The 20,129-nt window shown below is 39.4% G+C and overlaps 2 protein-coding genes across 2 annotated transcripts; both read right to left on the bottom strand.

Moving 5' to 3' along the window:
- Positions 1 to 196: 196 nt before the first annotated feature.
- Positions 197 to 15,584, bottom strand: LOC111666982 (disintegrin and metalloproteinase domain-containing protein 10-like). The gene is made up of 16 exons (XM_023422527.2): positions 15,421 to 15,584; positions 13,089 to 13,239; positions 11,024 to 11,142; positions 10,713 to 10,871; positions 10,066 to 10,166; positions 8,127 to 8,276; positions 7,083 to 7,175; positions 6,808 to 6,991; positions 6,341 to 6,504; positions 6,040 to 6,223; positions 5,128 to 5,278; positions 4,838 to 5,021; positions 4,623 to 4,731; positions 4,300 to 4,520; positions 4,073 to 4,199; positions 197 to 3,269 (listed from the first exon to the last, which is right to left on the bottom strand). The coding sequence occupies exons 1-16, from the start codon at positions 15,485 to 15,487 to the stop codon at positions 3,058 to 3,060; spliced, it is 2,376 nt and encodes a 791-aa protein (XP_023278295.1). The 5' UTR covers positions 15,488 to 15,584; the 3' UTR covers positions 197 to 3,057.
- Positions 15,585 to 16,622: 1,038 nt separating this feature from the next.
- On the bottom strand, positions 16,623 to 20,114 carry LOC111666937 (fanconi-associated nuclease 1). Its single transcript, XM_023422464.2, has 7 exons — positions 20,016 to 20,114; positions 19,725 to 19,889; positions 19,480 to 19,642; positions 19,284 to 19,387; positions 19,008 to 19,202; positions 17,578 to 17,706; positions 16,623 to 17,431 (listed from the first exon to the last, which is right to left on the bottom strand). The coding sequence occupies exons 2-7, from the start codon at positions 19,803 to 19,805 to the stop codon at positions 17,294 to 17,296; spliced, it is 810 nt and encodes a 269-aa protein (XP_023278232.1). The 5' UTR covers positions 19,806 to 19,889; positions 20,016 to 20,114; the 3' UTR covers positions 16,623 to 17,293.
- Between the last annotated feature and the right edge of the window lie 15 nt (positions 20,115 to 20,129).

Raw genomic sequence — 20,129 nt, 5'->3', positions numbered from 1 at the left:
AGTAGTTGCAAAAACACTGAAATCCAACTCTTCCCATGATAAAACTCCACATCCATTTGTAACACAAGCAGCTGTAAATTTCAAGTCTCAAGCTGTGAACTCTTCTTCATGTTAAATCAGTGGCCTCTAATTTCATTCTCTGTATCGGACCTCAGCGTACATAAAACAATAAAAACCAACGAGTGCACACTTTACAGACAGTAAACAGGGGTCTATTTTATTTTGAATGAGTCTTTTAATTAATGCATTTCAAGTACTCCAAAAATTACATCTCTTTGCACAATACAATTTGAAATTTTTTTTTTAGTAAAAATGTTCAAAGTGAACAAAAATTTCCGATACTGTATAAAACACAGTGAACATTAAAATCAGACAGTAGTATTACTTTTTAATCTTGTGTTCTTTCGGCCTACATCACCTACAACATTTCAACTCAATTTGGACATTTTCAGTGCACGTTTATCTAAAAACTGTACCAAGACTACGAAATTAAAAAGAAAGTAAAATTTACAGGCATTATTCTTCTGCTCTTCTACCCAAACCATGCCACAGGATAACGAAGACAAAAATGAGAATGTAACATTAACTCCATCACACTGAATTGTTTTTACCATTGATGACGGTGGAGAAAAGTATCATAAGCAAACTCCAGTTCAACTAGCACATATAAGAACATAAATAACTTAGAGGAGAGGAAAGTTTGTCACATATGAACATCTTTGAACAACTTACTCTGGAATTAGAATACAAAAAAGGAAACAGATGTATCAAAATGTAATTTTCATTTTCAAATGAAATGCAAATTTTCGAAGTACTGTACAAGTTTACATGTAAGTTCGCTAGGCCTAACAGGCGTGATCCAGCCTAGACGATGAAATTTAAAAAGAGCTCCGTTTTGTACAGACATGAGAGGTTGTAGCAACTGCCGACCCGCCTAATTCATCTGCCATGTGAAATAAAGTGTTAGCTGTGAGACACATTATTTCTCTGTCCCCTCCAGAGCACACGTGTGATTATTACGACCATCAGGACAGTGTTGGAAGATATTAGTTGAGATTAGTATTGCATGCATTTAAAAACAATAATGCCAGGATAAAATAAAGTCAGAGCAGAAAAAAAACATCCTTTGCTGAATATATAATGCAAAATCCCGTGATTTATTATTTGTGCAAAACTTTTCGCTCAGTTGTCACATTATTTTGGTGGATACAATGTTTGCATGATAAATAAATCATGGGATTTTGCATAATATACCAGATTTTTCAAATCCTTTCATTTAGTGTTGTCATTTTCCAAAATGTACCTCATGCTTTGCTGCAGCGAGAGGAAAAAAAAAACAAAAAAACACCTGAGGTGAAACAATCTGACAAAAACTATCACATCTCCTTCATTTCTTCCTTTTTTTTTAAAGTGGCTCCAGAAACTTCTACAGGTGCTTCCTGTGTTTTATAAAACCTGTGCACAGAGATCAGCTTTATAAAGTTATATGGCACGCTGATGTAAACTCACACTGAGGCCCGCACTCATGAGCTCTTAAGGGGATTCAGTCCATGATGAGATCTGACCAGGAGAAAAACCGCAGGTGAGTTTTAAAGAACACAAACAGCTGCTTGTCTCCAGTGAAACGAGTGAACACACTGAGGAATGTGTTTGTGAATAGTGTGACAATACCGCCGCATTACACTGCTCCTTCCACTTGTTTAAAGACTAACATTAATAGTTGTCAAAGCAAAGAGTGTTGAGTGACATACAAATATTACAGACCTTGGTCAATTAATAGTCACATTTAATAAATGTGTCTGCATGCCCACATTGAAAAGTTCTTAGATTTGCTATCTTGAAGAATAATAGAACGATTTAATTTTACATTTTTTTTGTACATCCACACTGGAGTCATTTTTAAATTTATTATTTCCACACTCATGTAAACTAACTCTGTAACATGATACACTCTCGTTTCTAAACTAAGCCACAGCAGCCTTCACTTTCCCTTGTTTTCATATCTCAACAGGTAGAATCATCATAAACTTCATTTAGTGGTTATTCATTCTTCATTATCAAAATCAAAATCCGTAAAGACAATAAAAAGGTATACCAAACTAGGTGATCTTCCCTTTCTGTTCCCATGACTCTATACCTCATCTAGCTTGTTACACAACATGAGCAAAACATGATGTTATAGCAAGACAATAAAAAAAAAGGATGAAGAAAAAAGGGACCTTGAACGAAGAAGGCCTAAAATGTGGGATATGGTGACCTTGTTGTTCAACTTTGAAACCTAGCAATCTAAACGTGAAAGAGATCCACCTGATTGGACGACTGACAAGAGAACTTGATGGCCTCAAATCCTCAACAGCAATGTCCAAGGAACTCCTCACAACCATCATTCCTTCTTTTATGTGTTAAGAGTCCTGAGAGCACTAACCAAAAAATAAAAGAAAAAAAGTGAAGAATTACACATTTACAGTAGAAGAAATAGTTTGTTTTCACTTATGATACACTAAATATGTACAGTCACATGCAGAAGACTGTCTGCACGAGAGACCGGAGCCTGTGTCTTTGCCGTTTGACATGTGTAAATCAGAAAAGTGCCGCAAATCCCCTTCTGAGCGTCTCTCATTTCTGGCTTGAATGGCGAAAGAAAAGCACAGAACAATTCACCAGCATCCACGGGTGTGTCACTCAAGAAGACGTTGCAATAGAACCAAAGAGAAAAACAAAAAAAAAAAAACACATCACAGAATGTACTAAAGCTACACATGATTCCTTAACTCCTTGGCACTCCTTAAAAAAAAAGAAAAAAAGGTGGAAAAAGATGCTAGATCACACTGCATTGGAAATGGCTGATGGTCGAGTCCACTCCACAAAGAGCCAATTGAGTTGCTAGATAGTGTTTTCTCTTTTCCACGTGTCTGTTTTGTCTGTAGATGGAGGATATGATGGTGACTAACAACCATGTCAGGCTTTTCTTTGGATGGAGTGACGCTTTTGTTTCCCACTGTAGGCACAAGGAGGAGCCAAGGCATTGGGGGGGAGGAAGGGGTGGGGTGCAGGGTCTCAGCGTCTCATCTGGCCCATCTGATAGTTCTCTCTGGGCTGGCGGTGGTGCCTCTGGGGCTGCGCCTGCCGCTGAGGCTGCCTCTGGGGTTGCCGCTGGCCCCCGTGCCCACCGTGACCGCCGTGGCCGTGCTGGTGGGAGTGCGGGTGCTGAGACTGGTGCTGCACCTGGGAGTTAGCATGCTGCTGCGCTCGCCGCCGCTTCAAAGTGCCTGTCAGGAGAAAAGTTTTAGATGAGCTCGTTAAGAGACAAATCATAAGATCGACAGTTTAAACAAAATCTGTTTCATTTGAGAATCGAGCCAGAAGAAATGTCCAGAGTCCCAAAACTAAAGCTGTCTTCATTTTTTGCCTCCACAACAAATGGAGGAATTTGTGACTTGTAAAGAGTTTACTGTATATCAAGTGGGAGGAAACAACCGAACTATGGAAAACTATAGAAATAAATTACACGACATCGTTGACATTTGCAGGCATCAGTGTTTGGGTATGTGGTTAACAGGCAGACAGTGTGCTAATGAGAGACACTTCATTTTGATTGTAAAAGTTCTGTTGGGCCTAAATTAAAATATATTGTATGACACAACAGGCTTTGGGGGTTTGGGAAAAATCGTGACCTTTATAATACTTAACCACACGCTTATTTTTTTAAATTTATTTATAAATTCTAAGAGTTTATTCCACTGTGCACATTAACAGTTTGACAAATTAAAGCAATACATTAACTAATATCTGTTATCCCGGTATTTGGTACAAGATCAGAGCCTGAATATGACCAAACCTTTCTATTCATTCAAGTATGGAAAACAGTTTAAACAGATTTCATTTTAATGTAGGAGTGGGAGGTGATGCACTATACATACAATGTGTTAACTAGAAAAATAATTAATCATAAAGCTCATTACACTCAGTAGGTGGTGTATTAGTTTGCATGTAATTGTAATTGTTAGCTGAATATGATAAGCCTCTTTTTCTCTGTTATGACAAAACGTTCTTTGTAAACCTCTGGACTCACCTGGAAGTGGTTTGGGAGGGGGAAGTTTGGGGTTACTGCTCGGTGTATGCACACTACAGATCTTAATGAAGCCAGCCATGAGCATGATGAGGGCAATCCCCATCAACAGCACTGCCCACCAATGGGCCTAGAGAAGAAAATGAGGAACAGATCAAACACTATCAATACAAAGACACCTCATAATAATAACTAATCATGCAATGAAGAATCAAGAAGTCTACACGTACCACGATCCACTCTGCAATGTTCTCGTAGAGCTCCGGGTTGAAGATGGCCTTCTTTAGCCTGGCAAGTGGTCCGTCTGCATCCACCAGACGGCATTTCATGAACACGTCGCAGTAACCCTTGAAGTCGTTGCAAGGCGAGCCGGCTGGCAGCGTGGTCACTTTCTTATTAAAGAAACGAGCCAGGCGCTCTGATCCGGTGCTGCTGCACGTGTTGGGATTCACTGAGGAGATGGATCGCAGATAGTCAGAACAATTCAAATAAAAAAAAGACCAAATCACAAGTGTATTTTATTTTCAAGGTGGGAAAAAGGTAAATGGCTCACTCTTCTCCATGCAGCACACGTGGCAAAGCTCAGTCTCGTCCTTGCCATCTTGGCTGGCACAGGTGCACGCCTCGAGCCCATACTTCTCACAGATGGAGCCAGAGCAGCCCTGCAGGGAGGAGCATGAAGACAGGCGAGATTAGACACTGACTGGTATGAATATGAAGTTGCTATAACAACCATTTCTTCAAGGTGTTAAGTCTTCAGTCACCCACCCCATTGAGGCAGACTTGAGTCTCTCCGTGGCAGGCAGTGAAGTTGGCCTTGGGCTCAGACGTGGGGCACTGGGCACTGACTCCATTACACATGCCCTGGTGAGCACACTCTGACTCCTCCCTGCACTTGTCATTACGACCCTTGTATGTGCACTCGGCAGTACAGCAAGGACCCTGGCTGGGACTGGTGGGCAAGAGACAGGTGTTGAGTCAAAAGTCATCACAAATGAGCAGGCAGGTCTTTCTCATGAAACATCAAACAAAAATTTAAAAATAACATCCCCGTCTACCTGCAGACTTTGTTGGGCTTTAATTTGCACTTCTTGTTGTCAGCCTGGTTGGCATCATAGCAACACTGGTCCCTGCACTGATCGCTGTAGCCACAGTCACACTCCTCTCCTGGCTCCACCAGCCCGTTACCACAGATGGGCTGGCCAGACTCTGTTTGGGAAAGAAAGAATAAACATTGAGCCTGGTCCCCCAAAACTAGAAAACCGTGTTTGATTCTTTGACTTATGGCACATGGGACTAAAAGTTACTACAAAACACGTCTCATTACAAAGCCAAACCAAACAAATACTCCTGTGAAGAGAATAAGTTGCAGCAATAATAGAGACAGAAAATCAGTGTTAAAGTGTTTGCTCAAAAGCAAACACACCCTCTGGAAAGCCCAACGCAGCATTAAACCCAAACAAACACTCTCACTAGTCTGTTGGTGAAAAAGCTGAAATATCAGGCAGTTCAGGTACACCAAGACTTTTGGAAGCTAACATGAATATTTAAATATTTTTCCACTAATATCAGCCAAGATATGCTTGATACTGTGTGCAGAACTAATAAGACTTTGTAGACATGCCAATCTTATGGTTAAGTAACTGAATGATTGAGAAGTATTTAGGTTGCTAACGAAAGTTGTATTAAGTGATGCAAAAAAAAGATAAGAAACAGACATCACAAATAGCACAATCGGCCAAATACTGTCAGTAAAAATAATACTGGACTGATGCCAATATTGCTTTTCAAAGGCAATACCAGCTGGAGTCCTGGTGCATTTTTAGCTACATGGATTTCCAGCCATCACTGGGCTTCAAAATCTCCTACACTCTCCAGTACAAGTAAGAATCAGAGTCATACTGTGGTTTCCATTTACATGTCTGGAACAAAGCTTAGTACCAAGGTCAAGCATAAACATTAAAACGTACCGACAAAGCAGTTGCTTCTCTTTTTTTCCAGCACCTGGCTGATGTTGCGAACGCTACATATGGAGAACTTATTGTTGTTGAGCTTGTCTCCTGATGTAGCTCTTGCATACATGATATAATTGCCCTTCTCCTTCTTGTCTTGGCTCTTGGATTCTCCAGGGGTGCACTCAGATCCAGAGTCATGCTGAGGGTGAGAAAGGAAAAGAAAAATCACAGGTTAAAAGAAGAAGGGACAAAGTGTACGAGCCCCTTATAAATTCCTTCTCACCATGTATAAATGTGGAACATCCAAGTAACTCACCGGGGAGCCAAAGTTGTGTCCTACTTCATGAGCAAAAGTGATATGGGAGACTTTTGGAGGTACGTGGGAGGCGTAGTTCTGTACAGTGATTATACCAGTGTTGAGAGACTTCTTTTTTCCGTCTGAGTACAGCTTGCTTTTTTCACAGATGCCTCCAGAGCTCCCTGAGAAGGAAAAGCACAGGTTGGAACCAGAGCTAAAAAACACGAAGGATTTTGCTCGTTAAGGAGAGGAAATCTGATTATGGTAGTTACAATTATTCATTATTCTTTTCTAGAATAGTCCAACATTTGACCAAGATTGGGTGATAATGTGCCCACAACCCAGTACAAAGACTGTGATGTGTTATATAATGGGTTAAAACCTGCATCTGTTGGTTAGGAATTTATTCACATCTCGCTTTAAAAATAGGACAGACTGTTTGCTATTGCTCATCAGTGATGATACACAGAATTGTCTTTCAGTACCTGAGGGGGCTCCCACCCAGGCCAAGCCCAACACTCCGTCATCAAAGTCTCTGTCGGTGAAAACATAAGCCAAGCAGTAGTCGTCATGGTTCTGCTCCGAGTTGAGCTCCAGGAACTTCTCCACGCCAATGTTGGCAAAGCGGAACGGGTTGGACCTGTCCCTCTCATCATTGGTGGTGTTTATCTGTGAAGGGGGATGAGGATGAGTTCAGGGAAAAAGCGGTGACCAAATATAAAATGTAAACTGAAAATCAATTCATCAGTACAAGACTTACTCTGATCCTTTTCACCATGAAGCTGATGTTGCGAATGCCCATGAAATCTGTGCCCTGGTAGATCGCATCAATGGCCTTGACATGGCTGGAGATCTGAAGCAGAAAAGGTAACACACAGCACTGGATGAAAAGGCTTGAGCTGTGAGGATCTAAACACAGTTTCAACAGCCTGTTGACTAAACCCACATTTCACTGCCAGATTCAGTGTGTAATGTGTGCAAATATACAATAACACAACACCAAGTGTACGCTATGCTTGTAAAGAGGTAAATAAATAAATTGTTAGTGTCACTGTATTCTGTGCAGTGTCTGTGGCTTAACTAATGTTAGACTAACAAACACTGCAGCAGCCAAAATTAGCCAAGTTTAATTATTTCACAATGTATTTGAGGAGCAGTATCACACTTTTTTTTAAATAATTTTAAAGGAATAGTTTAACATTTTGAGAAATATGCTCATTGGCTTTCTTTTCATTAGTTAGATGTGGAAGTTCATGTCACTGTCATAACTGTTCAGTAAATGTAAAGCTACCAACAGCAGGCGCTTAGCTTAGCTTAGCATGAAGAGAACTAGGAGGAATTAACAGGTAATTTACACACTATATCTTGTTTGACAGATGGATATCAATCTTCTCATCAAACTCTCTGCAAGAACTCCAGTATTTCCAAAATACTATTCTTTACTTTTTCCATTGGAATTACACTTTTACTGACATTTACTACTTGTTACATTTTTTGTGTACTCCTAGGTTCTGACTTAAAATTCAAAACACTACTGCACACAACCCTAAAGTGAACCCTTGAGTTATTTTTTTTGTTCCTGTATTGAAAGTGTTATGACTCACCCCTTGCACTGAGTAAGAGGTGTTATTATTCCAATACTAATTATCCTTTAAACTCAGCACTAATGAGCCGTTTCTGATGGTTAAAAAAGTGCCTCTGCACCAACATCACCAGACAAAAGCCCTCCACACTCACTGTGTAAAACTCATTTTAACAGCAGCCCAGTAGCATGAGTCAAGTGAATACACTGAGTGTGTATTACCTGAGCAATGACAGCCTCTCTGGTCTTGTAGTACTTGTAGAAGAGGTGGTCAGTCTGAATGAAAAGCTGGCAGGTGTTTTTCTCAGCCTGGGCCATCCTCTTCCTCCTGAGCAGCACGGGGTCATAGGAGCCATCCTCAGTGTGGAGCTCCTGGTGTGAGCAGCACAGGGAATGGAGAGTAGGAAATAGACAGTTAAATAAAACATATATATTGCATCTTCAACCAAACAGTGGCTAAATAAATAATGTCCGGTATTTTTAGGCTGTGGTTTTCCAGCTGCAGCATGTTCATGGACGGCAACTGCGCTGAGGAACATGTGCTTCTTATGTCACATAAGAGGATATAGTGGGAAAAGAGGAAAGAACAAGAAAAAACCACAATAAGCATCCAGTTAAAGGAATGTCCTTTTTTACAAACTCAGACCAACAAGTGGTGGTTGCCGTTTTCATGTTGTGTGCAGTTTTAAGTAGCTCCAGTTTGTTTCTTCATGTATTACCATTACAAGCATAAGGGAAAGCATCTGGTTAGTAAAATAAAAAAATACCAGTTAATCTTAGTTACACTGATCTCAGGGATTTCCATCTGATAAAAAATTTTAATTAAAAAGTTTAAAGATTAAAAAGAAGAGTTTAATTTTGTTTGTTTTTTTATGCAGGTATGTATGCCATTGTTCTTTTTGTAAAACACTACAAGTTATGTGGTATGAAAATAAATTGGAAAGAAACTAGTGTATATCAGTACAAATAATAATAATAGCATTTTTATTTTTGGTTCATATGATACAAATTGCATCTGTGTTTGGTTTAGAAAAGGAGGCACAACTTGAGAAAAAGGGTGAAAATCGTTCTTCGGTTGAAAGAGTCTTTGAAGATTCTGGAAATACCTTCAGAACAGCAGTAAGTGTTGTTAAATGGCCTTTCAGGTTTTTCAAAGATTGCGGCGTAGTTATTTTCCAGAAAATTGGGTGCTTAGCTCTGTGACTTGAATGTAATGATAATACATAGGAGGCACAAGCCGGGGCTAGATTTATGGGATGCTGGGCAGTGTGATTAACCTAGCTTTCCTCAATTCAAGGAGGACTATGAAATCAGTAACAGCTCCTCTCAAATGAAAAGAAATACAACATGAAACTTCTCTTAAGATGACTGGCTGCTAGAATTAACTTAAACACTTATGTGATTTCAGAATTTACAAAGAAATTATATGACATCAAACCTCCGATCCACTTCCTCTTTATATGAACATACACTCCAGCAAATCACATGAATGCATTTTTTGGTAGTAATTCCAAACATGTCACTTCTACTATACATTGATTATATTGTATTTATGCATGTAAGTATTTGTTGAAAAAACAAAACCATTAGATTAACACAAGGTTAAGTTTTGACTGTGACTGTGCTGGTTACACTTGTATACATGTTAACCAATGTTTGACCAATTCACATTACTGTATCTAAGCTTAATTAAATGAATATTGTTTTGAGGAGTAGGAACGTTACTTTTTTCATAGAGTTTGAACATCCAATATTTCAATGGGATAATACTTTGATGGACATTTGCTATTTGTGCCATTTGTTGTGTATTTCCGGGCTCTGAGTTTTCAATTTTCAAACAGGAAACCAGGCATTACTATGCACAGCCCTACTTTAGAATGACATATAACACTTTCAGCAAAGAACAACTTGTTTTCCTAAGCTACCAATTTATCATGTAGACATCCATTAATTAAGCTGAGACAGGCTATTCTCATCCGTCAATATAAGTGCAAACTGCACACAGAAACTTTAAAAAAGCCTCTATGGGTATCTGTGACCCTGACAAAGTAGAAAAAATGTAAAAAAAATAAATAAATAAATAAAAAAAACCCTCAAAAATCAAACTATCAGTTTCCCCAACATTGTGAGGATTTATTGTGGTGTGTGTGGTGAAGTTCACCTTGGGTGGCTCCTCTACGGCAGAGGCTTGGTACTTCTTCATCCTTTCAAACACTGAGCTATCAGCACAGCCTCCCTCTGGGCCGTACTTGTGAGGGTAGTCTGAGTGAGAGAGGCAGACACAACACTGTTAGGATTATGGGAGACAATGTTAGCTACTTAACCCCCTGAGTCACTCTATTTCTGGCGCTATTCATGATCAGCTAATGGATGTACTTACACGCCACTTGAGCCTAGCTTTGCTGTGTGAGCTGTTACTTTCCTGTGACTCTCATTAGCAATTCTTCTCTTATTTCTGTTTAATTTGCCCCTCAGCCACATACTATATGTACACAGATGATTTGAAATTACGGGGTGCAAGTGTAGTGAAGTGTGCTTGGTGCTCACTACCAGTACCAGCAGTGTAAAGACTGCTTAAATGAGTCAGTAGCCCAAGAGAAAGATCGTGTTACTCAGCTAATGAGCACCTCAGGTATCTTTGCTCCCTGGGGGGCGACTACACCAGTCTGACTCCATCAGCTCAACTGCCCTAACCTTGCACTTTCCCGATCACACATTTACATATACACGCATCCAATTACACAAACCCGGTAGTTACAACGACTGGCTATCAAAGTATTTGTGCAACTGAAGTTCCTGGGGACTTACGTATGTCGTCTTCGTGGTAGATGACAGAGTGGAAGGGCACATCTTTGCCCCCCAAGTATCTCTCAGAAGGCTCCACGTAGTAGGTGCCGTGGTAGCTCTGAATGAAGCCCTCAAACTTACCATCCACAATTGAGCCATGAGTCAGGGTACCTTTCTCACCTGGGAATCCAAATTACAGAGGAACAGGTGTCAGAGGATTCACACAGGATCAGAAAACACGACACACAACAAATGCCTAGGTCTGCATTACTGCTTTCATTATTAAGAAGTAGATTAAAACTGGTGGATTTAAATTAAAAGTACAGTCTCACCGAAGATTTCTCCAGTGTAGATATGAGAGGTATCAAATGGAATTTCTTCTCCTGAAACATCAACCTTTAAATCTTGGGAAAACAAGGTGGTATCCCTCTTCATTCGCAAATTAAAATGCCTGCAACCAAAGACAATAAGACAACTGTTACTGTTACTTATATTGCAAGAAGTTTGTGTCCTGGATGTCTCCTCATTTATTCATGTCACAGAGCGGGAGCCTATGGATTTAGGTGTGGATCTGAATTTGGCTTCACTTTTTTTCTTTTTAGAGGTAAGGGTTAGGGTAAGCAATATTCCCCCAGCTTTTGAGAAAAAGGAAAATGCAAATGAAAGGGGAAAACGGGTGAAAGCAAGGGCATGGTTTGGCAGAGAGAAAAACATCTTAAAAGTTTTCTGTTGCAGAGGGGGAGAAGAGAAACTGCAGTCTTTATCTTTCAAGGAAGGGGAACAGGAAATTAGGACAACTTGAAACAATGCTGACTTTTTTGTTGAAAACAGAGAAACAAATATGTGTCAGTAAGCTTTGGTTTCATGTAACACCTACACAGTGTTCTTATTGTATGCTTGTATTGTGTGTAAGTTACTGTTCTGGAGGTCGGTGCACAGCAGCTGACTGACGGCTTTGGGAAAACTTTAGATCAGAAAAATATGGTCAAAGTTGACATGATGGCACACAAAGCTTACTCTGTATGTGTACAATATCTGTTGAATAACAGTTACTTTGTTAAGACTTAGTCTCAGGGGGTAAATGTAAGGTGCACAAAGTCCAGGATGCAGTAAAATATCAGCTATTTCAGACATATATAGACATTTTGTTCAAGCCTGGCAAGGGGAATGTGGGTGGTGCTCCAAATTAAATGTAAGAATTTGAGTTGTGTCTGTAGCTTTGTCATGAAGTCAAAGGGAAAAGAAGCTGACACATTCCTGCCTTTCAAAGGAACAGACATCTTCCTTCTATGTGCTTGTTTGCACAGCTCTTATCGTTTTCTTCCCTATTAAGCACCATCAGAGTTTAGGAACAGCAGGCCCTGCTACAGGCAGGATGATAAACAGCCTTTGCCAAGTTCCCAGCCAGATGGTCTTGACTTTGTCATGGAGAGTGTGGACACTTTCTATCAAACACCACCACCTCTTCAAAATGCTGGATGAGAAACCACAACAAGGACTATATGTATGCAAGTATGCATCTATCTATCTATCCATCTATCTATCCTTCTATCTATCCATCCACCCATTCATCCATCCATGCCTGCCTTGAGTGGGCTCCCACCCAGGTATCAAGTGAATGAAAACACCCAATCCATCAAATGGCTAAGTAACATACAGACAAACACTTTCAGTCTCTATTTCACCTGAGCAGCATGTATATAGAATATGGCAGAAAATCACGACAACCCCAACTAATAATTATTTTCATTATTGATTAATCTCCTCAATCAATCTCCTCGATCAATCAAATCGATTAATTGTTTATCTTGTAAAATGTCAGAAAATAGTAAAAAACAAACAAACAAAAAAAACAGTTACAATTATCTAAAGCCAAAGTTTGTGTCTTCATATATCTTGTTTTTTCTAACCAACATTGCCAAACCCCAAAATTATGAGTTTACTATCACATAAGACAAAGAAAAGCAGCAAATGTGCAAAACTGAGATGCTGGATCTAGGAAATATATGGTATTATTGCTTGAAACCATTAATCAACTATCAAAACAGTTGCCTGTTCATTTTCTGTTGATCGATCAATCAATTAATTGTTTTAGCTCTAATGGAGAAACTTATAGAAACTACACAGAAAAAAACCAAAGCTGAGAATTAAAATCCATCCTCACCACAGTCTCAAAGTGATGCCCCTGACACGGTCTATGATTTCATAAAACAGGCATTAAATGTAAACATCTTTCAAGCACTCCGCAATCTCTGCTAGAGCCGACCTCCACCTTTTTCTCATAAACAATGTCGGCATAGGGGATGAGCTTTGCAAATAAATAAACAGAGAGAGACATAAAAATAGACAGAGAGGCAGAATTTCCCTTTAGGTTAATATCTGGAAAAACTGACAAACCTTCCATGGGCATGAAAATCTAAATGAAGGAACTTGTCTTCATGAGATAGCGCCCTCTTGGCCCTTTGATGCTTGCTGTGCACAAGCTCTGTGTCGTAAGTCAGGCCTTCATAGTGGCGGATGTACTTGTTCAGGGGATTTCTGTAGTGTCCTGTTTGAAAAGAACAGAGGAAATCCTGTTATCACCAAAAACAAGGAAATTTCACACCTAATGAAAGTCATCCCAGGTGTATGGACACAATTTTTCTGTCTTTTTTTTTAGGTTTTTTTTGCATGCACTGTACATAATCAAAAATGTGTGCGTATACATGTGTCTCAGAGATCATTACACAAAAATTAAATAAAAGAATATTACTTAAAGGTAGCACAAAAATATACATATAAAATATAAAATGTACACAACCAAAAATTGGGCATAAAACAATAACACCCAAGTGCATAACTTTGTAACAGAGTGTCTACCACATCCGCTATTCTTGGCAGATTGCATTAAGACAGAAAAACTTGTTTTGTATGTTAGGCAATATAGTTAAAGCATTAGATACATTATTTTAATCTTTTAAGTGATATTAGAGTATAACAGCTATGTATCAGAGTAAATAACTAAGACATGGTACATGTTAAGATAATTTGGGTGCCGATAAAATGGATGATCAGGCAGATATTTGACAGGCAGGATTAAAATGATGGAAAATGACAGCAAACCAGCATGGCCTGTTTTTAAAACCCTGCTAAATCTATTTAAGTCAAATGGATGCCAGTTTTGGAGCTGTGCTAAACAACAGCCCCCAGTGTCACAGCATAATTATTTCGCCAACAGAAGAGTGGGTGGTGGGCTCGAAGGAGAAAGATTCTCGAGCGCCTCCACCCATTTCACCAACTGCTTCACACTCAAAAGCATTTGGACAAACTCCATTTCAAGGAAACATAGTATTTTTGTTCAGGCCATTTAAGCCCTTCTGAAAGTTATTTCTACTTGCATATTTGCCCCATAACATATAAATCAAAAGAAAGTATTTTAAGTAAATACAGTATATGTAATTAGTACTCTCTGGCAGATAATTATGCCTGACTAGTGGGCCATAGATTGCAGGATTCAGAGTAAGTATGTAACAAAGATGGGTAAGTAGTCCAGGCTTCAGCTACTTCTCCAGTCATGTGCATTATGAAATATTTAGGTGCTAACATTAAATTTTTCATTGAAGTGACTATGAGAAGTGAAGGCCATGACTATTCTGAAATACCTTAATTCCTCAAGGCCTACAACACATAGGACAATAAACACTGAGTAAACACAAGGATTCCTGATTTCTACTTTTCCGTGATCATACGAAACTATCAGAAATACTCAACAACCTACACAAACCAACATAATAAGTATAAAATAACGTGGTTAAGCACAAATATCAACATATTTTGATGTTAATTTTACCACACGGAATTGGCCAAATGTGTGAAATGACAATAACTGCTACTTTTGACAGTTTGACAAGGGATCCAATTTGAGGTGTAAAATGTGTGGATTGTGAATGGAGAATTTGGACAGTGCAAGTGACTGAGATCTGAACATTAAATAAAAGTAATATAGAGCTAATTTATTTCACTATACTGGATTTAAAACCGCAATAGCAGTATATAGCAGTTGTATGATAGCATGGGTACAACAGCCAGGTTGCAGGGAGGTCATTTTGCTTTCAAAATATATACATGAGAATTATTTTCAACAAACATTATTTTCTAATCCAAAGTTATTGCGGCTAACATTAAATTGGAAAACAGTGAGAAAAGCTGAACACACTGCAGTGACCGGGGGCAACACAGAAAGTAAAATTATGCCAGCAACCCTGAAAACTCATGTCACGTAAATTGTTATCGCTAGCCTGTTTCAGATAACATAACGTCAGAAGCTAAACTTAGTATTTTGACAAAATTGTTAATGTTAGTGGCTGAAGTGTTAGCTAGCACAAAGCTAACGGTCCGTTTAGCCAGTCGGCATCTCCATCTTCTCATAACAATGGCTGTCGGCGCTATTCGCACGATAACAACAAAACCAAACCAAACCTGACAATAAAAACTGTGACAACACGCAGAAACAACTCAGCAATATCGCTTTATTCCAATCAACCCCACGAATCCAAGTCCGCTTTTGCGTTATGTATCATTTGTTAGCTAGAAGTAAGACGGCAAAAAGGGTGCAGTCCTCTTCACAACAAGCAGGCCCCGCTGATCCCTCCTGTTAGCTAACGGGCTACCAGCCTTTCTGCTCCTCTCAGCCGCGGATTCATGGAATCAACACAGCGTGTACGGTTTTCTCTGAAAATGCTTCACTCACCTTGGGTGTAGTTTAGTAGGTACACGAAGAGGAAAACTTTGATAAGAAGCATGTCTGATAGATCCATTGTTAGAGCATTGATGCCGTTTTCACTTTATTGTCCTACTTAGATAGGCGCAGACGCCCTGTGTGTTTATTGCAGCTTCCTCTCATCGCCTCCCCTCTCTCTCTCTCTCTCTTTGCGCCCTGACGTCAGACGCAGGGCGGCTTGGCATCCCTTCCCCCCAAAGGCGTCCATGATCCAGGCCTGCGAACATGACAGCGCTGACTGCGCCTTGCTCTCATTTAATGTATGCAATGTATCTGTCTTTTTCCACTGATACCATGGAAGTATTATACGACCAGATACATTCTAAATTAAATAAACCAAATACTACAATTTTGAGGTACTTTTACTTGAGTATTTATGCTACTTTATAATTCTACTTTATTACAATTAAGAAGGAAATATTGTACTTTTATTTTACATTTATCTGAAAGTTATAGTTAGTTGCATTAATTTTACATACAAAACGTGATTAATTTTTTAAAATATGTATATATATGTATTATTATATATTTATTGCATATTATTATATATTTATCTATGGATTAAGGCACTGGAGTTGTACAAAGCCCTGATAGGATTTACATGAGGTCAACATGTACTAACAAGAATGATAAAGTAACTTGTCTCACAATGATAATGATAAAGTAACTTGTCTCAAAACAAAATGAACAGCAATACCTCTGTAGTCTGCCCAGAATTATTAGTTTTCATCTTCCTGCTAAGATATTATCTTGTACACAAAACATTAAAGAAACGTCATCTTTCGGGATCTCGAGTGCTCCATAACTGATCATTCTGTAAGGGGCAATTCTGCATAATGAGCACTTAAACATTTTGCTTTCAATACTTACGGTCTTTCACTCAAGTAGAATTTTAATGGCAGGACAGAATATTTTAAAACTGTGATATTGCTACTTAAAGATCTGATTTCTTCTTTCACTAGTGCTTTGTTATTATTACATACATCAAGTAATTTTTTAATTTTTATTTTAGTAATTAAACAGAAATGCTGGAACAGTTCCAAGGTCCATCTTCTCACTTGTGACGATTTGCTGTTTTTTCTATTGTTGTCCTATGTGATGATTCTTATAGTAAACTGACCATTAGTCAGACCAAACAATCAATGTAATTATTATATAAAATTGTGATGCGATTTTCCACTATTTGACATTTTATTTAGAGTTGAAAGAGAAAACAAAGCAGTTTAATCGATAATGAAAACAACCCTGAACTGCAGCTCTATTATTCCTTTCTTGGTACCTAACTGATGTTTTTTTCAGGTAGAGTAATGGCAAAACTAAATATTTATAGCCATATTATCACAGTAATTACTTGCATAACAAACTTGTAGAGCTGTCATACAATTCATTAGCAGCCAACTAAACGTTTACGTTGCTTGGCAACCCAAGATCCTGAGAATATAGTGTTGCCAAAGAGAAGGAAACACCATCAATTCTGTGTGGTTGTTGAAATAATTTCCTGGTATGCATCAGCTCTGGTTATCTGTTAGCTATTTCTGATTCTGGCAGTTCTCAGTGATGATCATCTCATGATGCACCTCTTCCTGTTGAAGGCAGTGGTTTCCTCGATGAAAACACCACATGGCACAAGTAGCACTCCTTCCTTATACTCAAATAGGAATAAATTTGTTATATATGGAAGACAAATGGATTTTTTTAGAGATAAACATCTACATCCGCTTTAGATGACCAGAGTCAGAAAAAGCACTCAAATCATGTTTTTGAGTCTTTCCGTTGATGCTTCCATTTTCACCACACTCTGATTAATTAGCAGCAAATTTGTAATCAGTCCTTCTGGGCCTGTTTATTCCAGACGAGCTCCCCTGGCTCCAGTGGCCGCCACATGACACACCTCCACGTCAGCCCCCAGTTTCTGCAGCTCATCCAGCCAGATCTGTTGCTTTTGGGATAGCCGGTCATTGGGCCCCTTCACCTCCACCAGCTACAACAAGACAACCCATGTCACAGGCCAGAACGCAGTATAATCCATGTAATCAGACAAGAAATAATCAGGAACCACAGAGCGTCTGAATCCATACATAAAGGAAAATATCTAATTCAAACTGCAAGGATGTGACGTGATCTCACCTTGTAAGTGTTGTTTGAGGTGTTCCACACCACTAGATCAGGCAAACCTCCACGACAGTGTCTGTAGTCTTTTGACATTCTTGCTATTACTCCTCCTAAGAAGGCTCCACCAAGGCAAGACACGAGAGACTGCAAATATCAGTGTTTAAAAGTGGTTATGTTAGTACCATGTTATTGCCCACAATAACACATGTAGACAAACATCTGATCCTATTTGTTTATTGAAGCTCATCAATAAATCATCAAGGCATAATTTGCATTATCTGTCCCATTGTAACTACACACAATGTAAGAATCACTATATAGATTACATTTATATAATGTATAATGTGATATACAAAGTTTTGCTCATTAATCTATACATTATAATGATAAAGTGAAAATAAGTATTTAGAATTTTTTGCAAATTTATTAAAAAGCAAAAACTGAAATGTCTCATTTACAAAAGTAATCAGACCCATAATTCAGTAGTTTTGGGCAGCAATTACAGCTTTAAGTCTTCTTGGGTAAATCTCAAGCTTTGCACACCTGGATTTGGGCAGTGGATCTCATTCTTCCTTGCAGACCCTTTCAAGCTCCATCGTGGATGGGAAGCATCTGAACCGCCATCTTCAGGTTTCTTCACAAATAGAGTACATGGACCTCTCTGTGTTTGGCTGCATTCATCAATTCTGACCGGTCTCCCTATCTGAGAAGCACCCGCATAGCAGGATGCTGCCACCATAGGGATGCTTCACCACAGGGATGGTATTAGCCACGTGATGAGCAGTACCTGGTGTTCACCAGATATGGTACTTGAAGTTCAATTTTTAACTCATCAGACCAGAGAACCTTTTTCCTCATGCTCAGAGTCCTTTAAATGTCATTTGGCAAACTCCAAGCAGACTGTCATATTGCTTTTACTCACGGTGGCTTCTGTCTTGCCACTGCACCATGAAGGCCTGATTGTTGGGAGGGCTGCTGAGATGGTTGTTCTTTAGGGAGATTCTTCCATCTCTGCAGAGGACTTCTGAAGTTCTGTCCCGGTGGTTCCAAACTCCCACTTCACAAACACTGTGCTCTTTATGCCTTTGCCCTCATCTATGCTTCACTACAATTTCCCTTGGATTTTTTCCTGACATGCATTATAAATCATGAATTACAGGACCTTATACACAGGTGTGTACTTTTCTAATACTTGTCACAGGTGAGCTCCAATCAAGTTCTAGACACATCAAGGAAAGTTATGGCAAACAGGAGGCACCTGACCACAGGTGCCACAGCAAAGGGTCATAATACTTTTGTAAATGTAAGATTTCAGTATTATTTCATATTTCAGTCTAAAAAATGTTCAAACATGTTTTCACTTTGTCATTATGAAGTGTGCAAAAAGTGACTGGGACTGAATACTTTCTGAAGCCTCTGTGTATTCACAGAGTGAGAGTAAATACCTGTGCCTGTTGAAGGGATGAGAAACGCTCCCAGCTGACCAGTGAACACACTTTACCCTCCTGTGAGGTCCAGACATCCTCCAACATGCTATGTAGTGTCTCCACAGACGCCTCAATGAGTAACTGAACACGAGAATCAATCGCCTCCTTTCTGTTCTCATAGAAACAGTCGGTGTAAAAATCCAGTGGACATGTCTGTTGGGGGGAAAATAAACATGAGTTAAACTTGTATAGATGTACGGTTATTCAGCAGCACTTGTATGGAGCTTACTTTACCTGGAATGGGTTCCGGAAAACATCTGGAATACCGTCCATAAAAATGATATCCCACAGCAAAAGAGCGAACAACATAGAGAATGTTGAACCTTCACCATGGATCCCTGTTACATTAAAAAAAATGACAGTACAGTTCTTGTGATCAGAGGATATCCAAATCTTTTTATTTTTCGATAGGAGTGGAAAAGTTGTTTACCTTGGTCAAAACCTTGTTGGCTGTAATGTGCTAAAGACAGTTCTTCCACAGAACATATTAAAGTTGCATCAGCACCCTCTTCCCCCTCTCCATTTGCCGGTAAAAGAAACCTAGATTTCCCCATGCCTCCTTCATGAGGAAACAGCTGTCCTCGGATTGTTACCTGCAGACACAAGCATGTTTACTTTCATACACCAAACAATTTCCCAGGAAAACCCAGTACTGACAGATCGTGCCAAACTCACATGTTTCACGTCTTGGACATGAATAGAGGGTAAGTTTCTGAGTTGCAGGTAGTACTTCTTGAAGCTGGCAGACTCTTTCATCCTAACAGCTCTCTGATGCAGGGCGAGTTTATGTCCTGTTCGTACCAGAGTGTCTGACAGCCCGTCTCTAATAGCACAAATAGCCTTGGGGCAATGGGAAAAGACCAACAGTCAAACAAATGACAACACAACATCTATTACTGAGCACCGTGTCACACTAAGAGATAAATGAGATAAATGAATGTCTCTGAGGAGGTGAGTGGCGCTCACTTCCTCCGGTTTTTTGAGGTGCTGGTGAAGGTTTAGTGTCAGTCTGTCCCACCATCGCCCTCGGCTGTCAGGACAGTAAACAGTCTGCAACAGTAAAGACCGCAGCTCCTTTAC

Source organism: Seriola lalandi, unplaced genomic scaffold (genome assembly GCF_002814215.2).
Source record: "Seriola lalandi dorsalis isolate HSWRI2012SDOR001 ecotype SW California unplaced genomic scaffold, Sedor1 jcf7180002054682, whole genome shotgun sequence".
Lineage (NCBI taxonomy): Eukaryota > Metazoa > Chordata > Actinopteri > Carangiformes > Carangidae > Seriola > Seriola lalandi.
Note: the sequence above shows the minus strand (reverse complement) of the source record. Positions and strands in the feature narration are given on the sequence as shown.

Excerpts from the sequence above, each read along its gene's own strand:
- LOC111666982 (XM_023422527.2), bottom strand. The coding sequence starts at position 15,487 with ATGGATCTATCAGACATGCTTCTTATCAAAGTTTTCCTCTTCGTGTAC. Across the intron at positions 7,176-8,126 it reads GAGAGGCTGTCATTGCTCAG|ATCTCCAGCCATGTCAAGGC; the intron begins GTAATACACACT and ends TTTCTGCTTCAG. Across the intron at positions 5,279-6,039 it reads GAGAAGCAACTGCTTTGTCG|AGTCTGGCCAGCCCATCTGT; the intron begins GTACGTTTTAAT and ends TTTCCCAAACAG.
- LOC111666937 (XM_023422464.2), bottom strand. The coding sequence starts at position 19,805 with ATGAAAGAGTCTGCCAGCTTCAAGAAGTACTACCTGCAACTCAGAAAC. Across the intron at positions 19,643-19,724 it reads ATGTCCAAGACGTGAAACAT|GTAACAATCCGAGGACAGCT; the intron begins GTGAGTTTGGCA and ends TTGTGTCTGCAG. Across the intron at positions 17,432-17,577 it reads CCTCAAACAACACTTACAAG|CTGGTGGAGGTGAAGGGGCC; the intron begins GTGAGATCACGT and ends GTCTTGTTGTAG.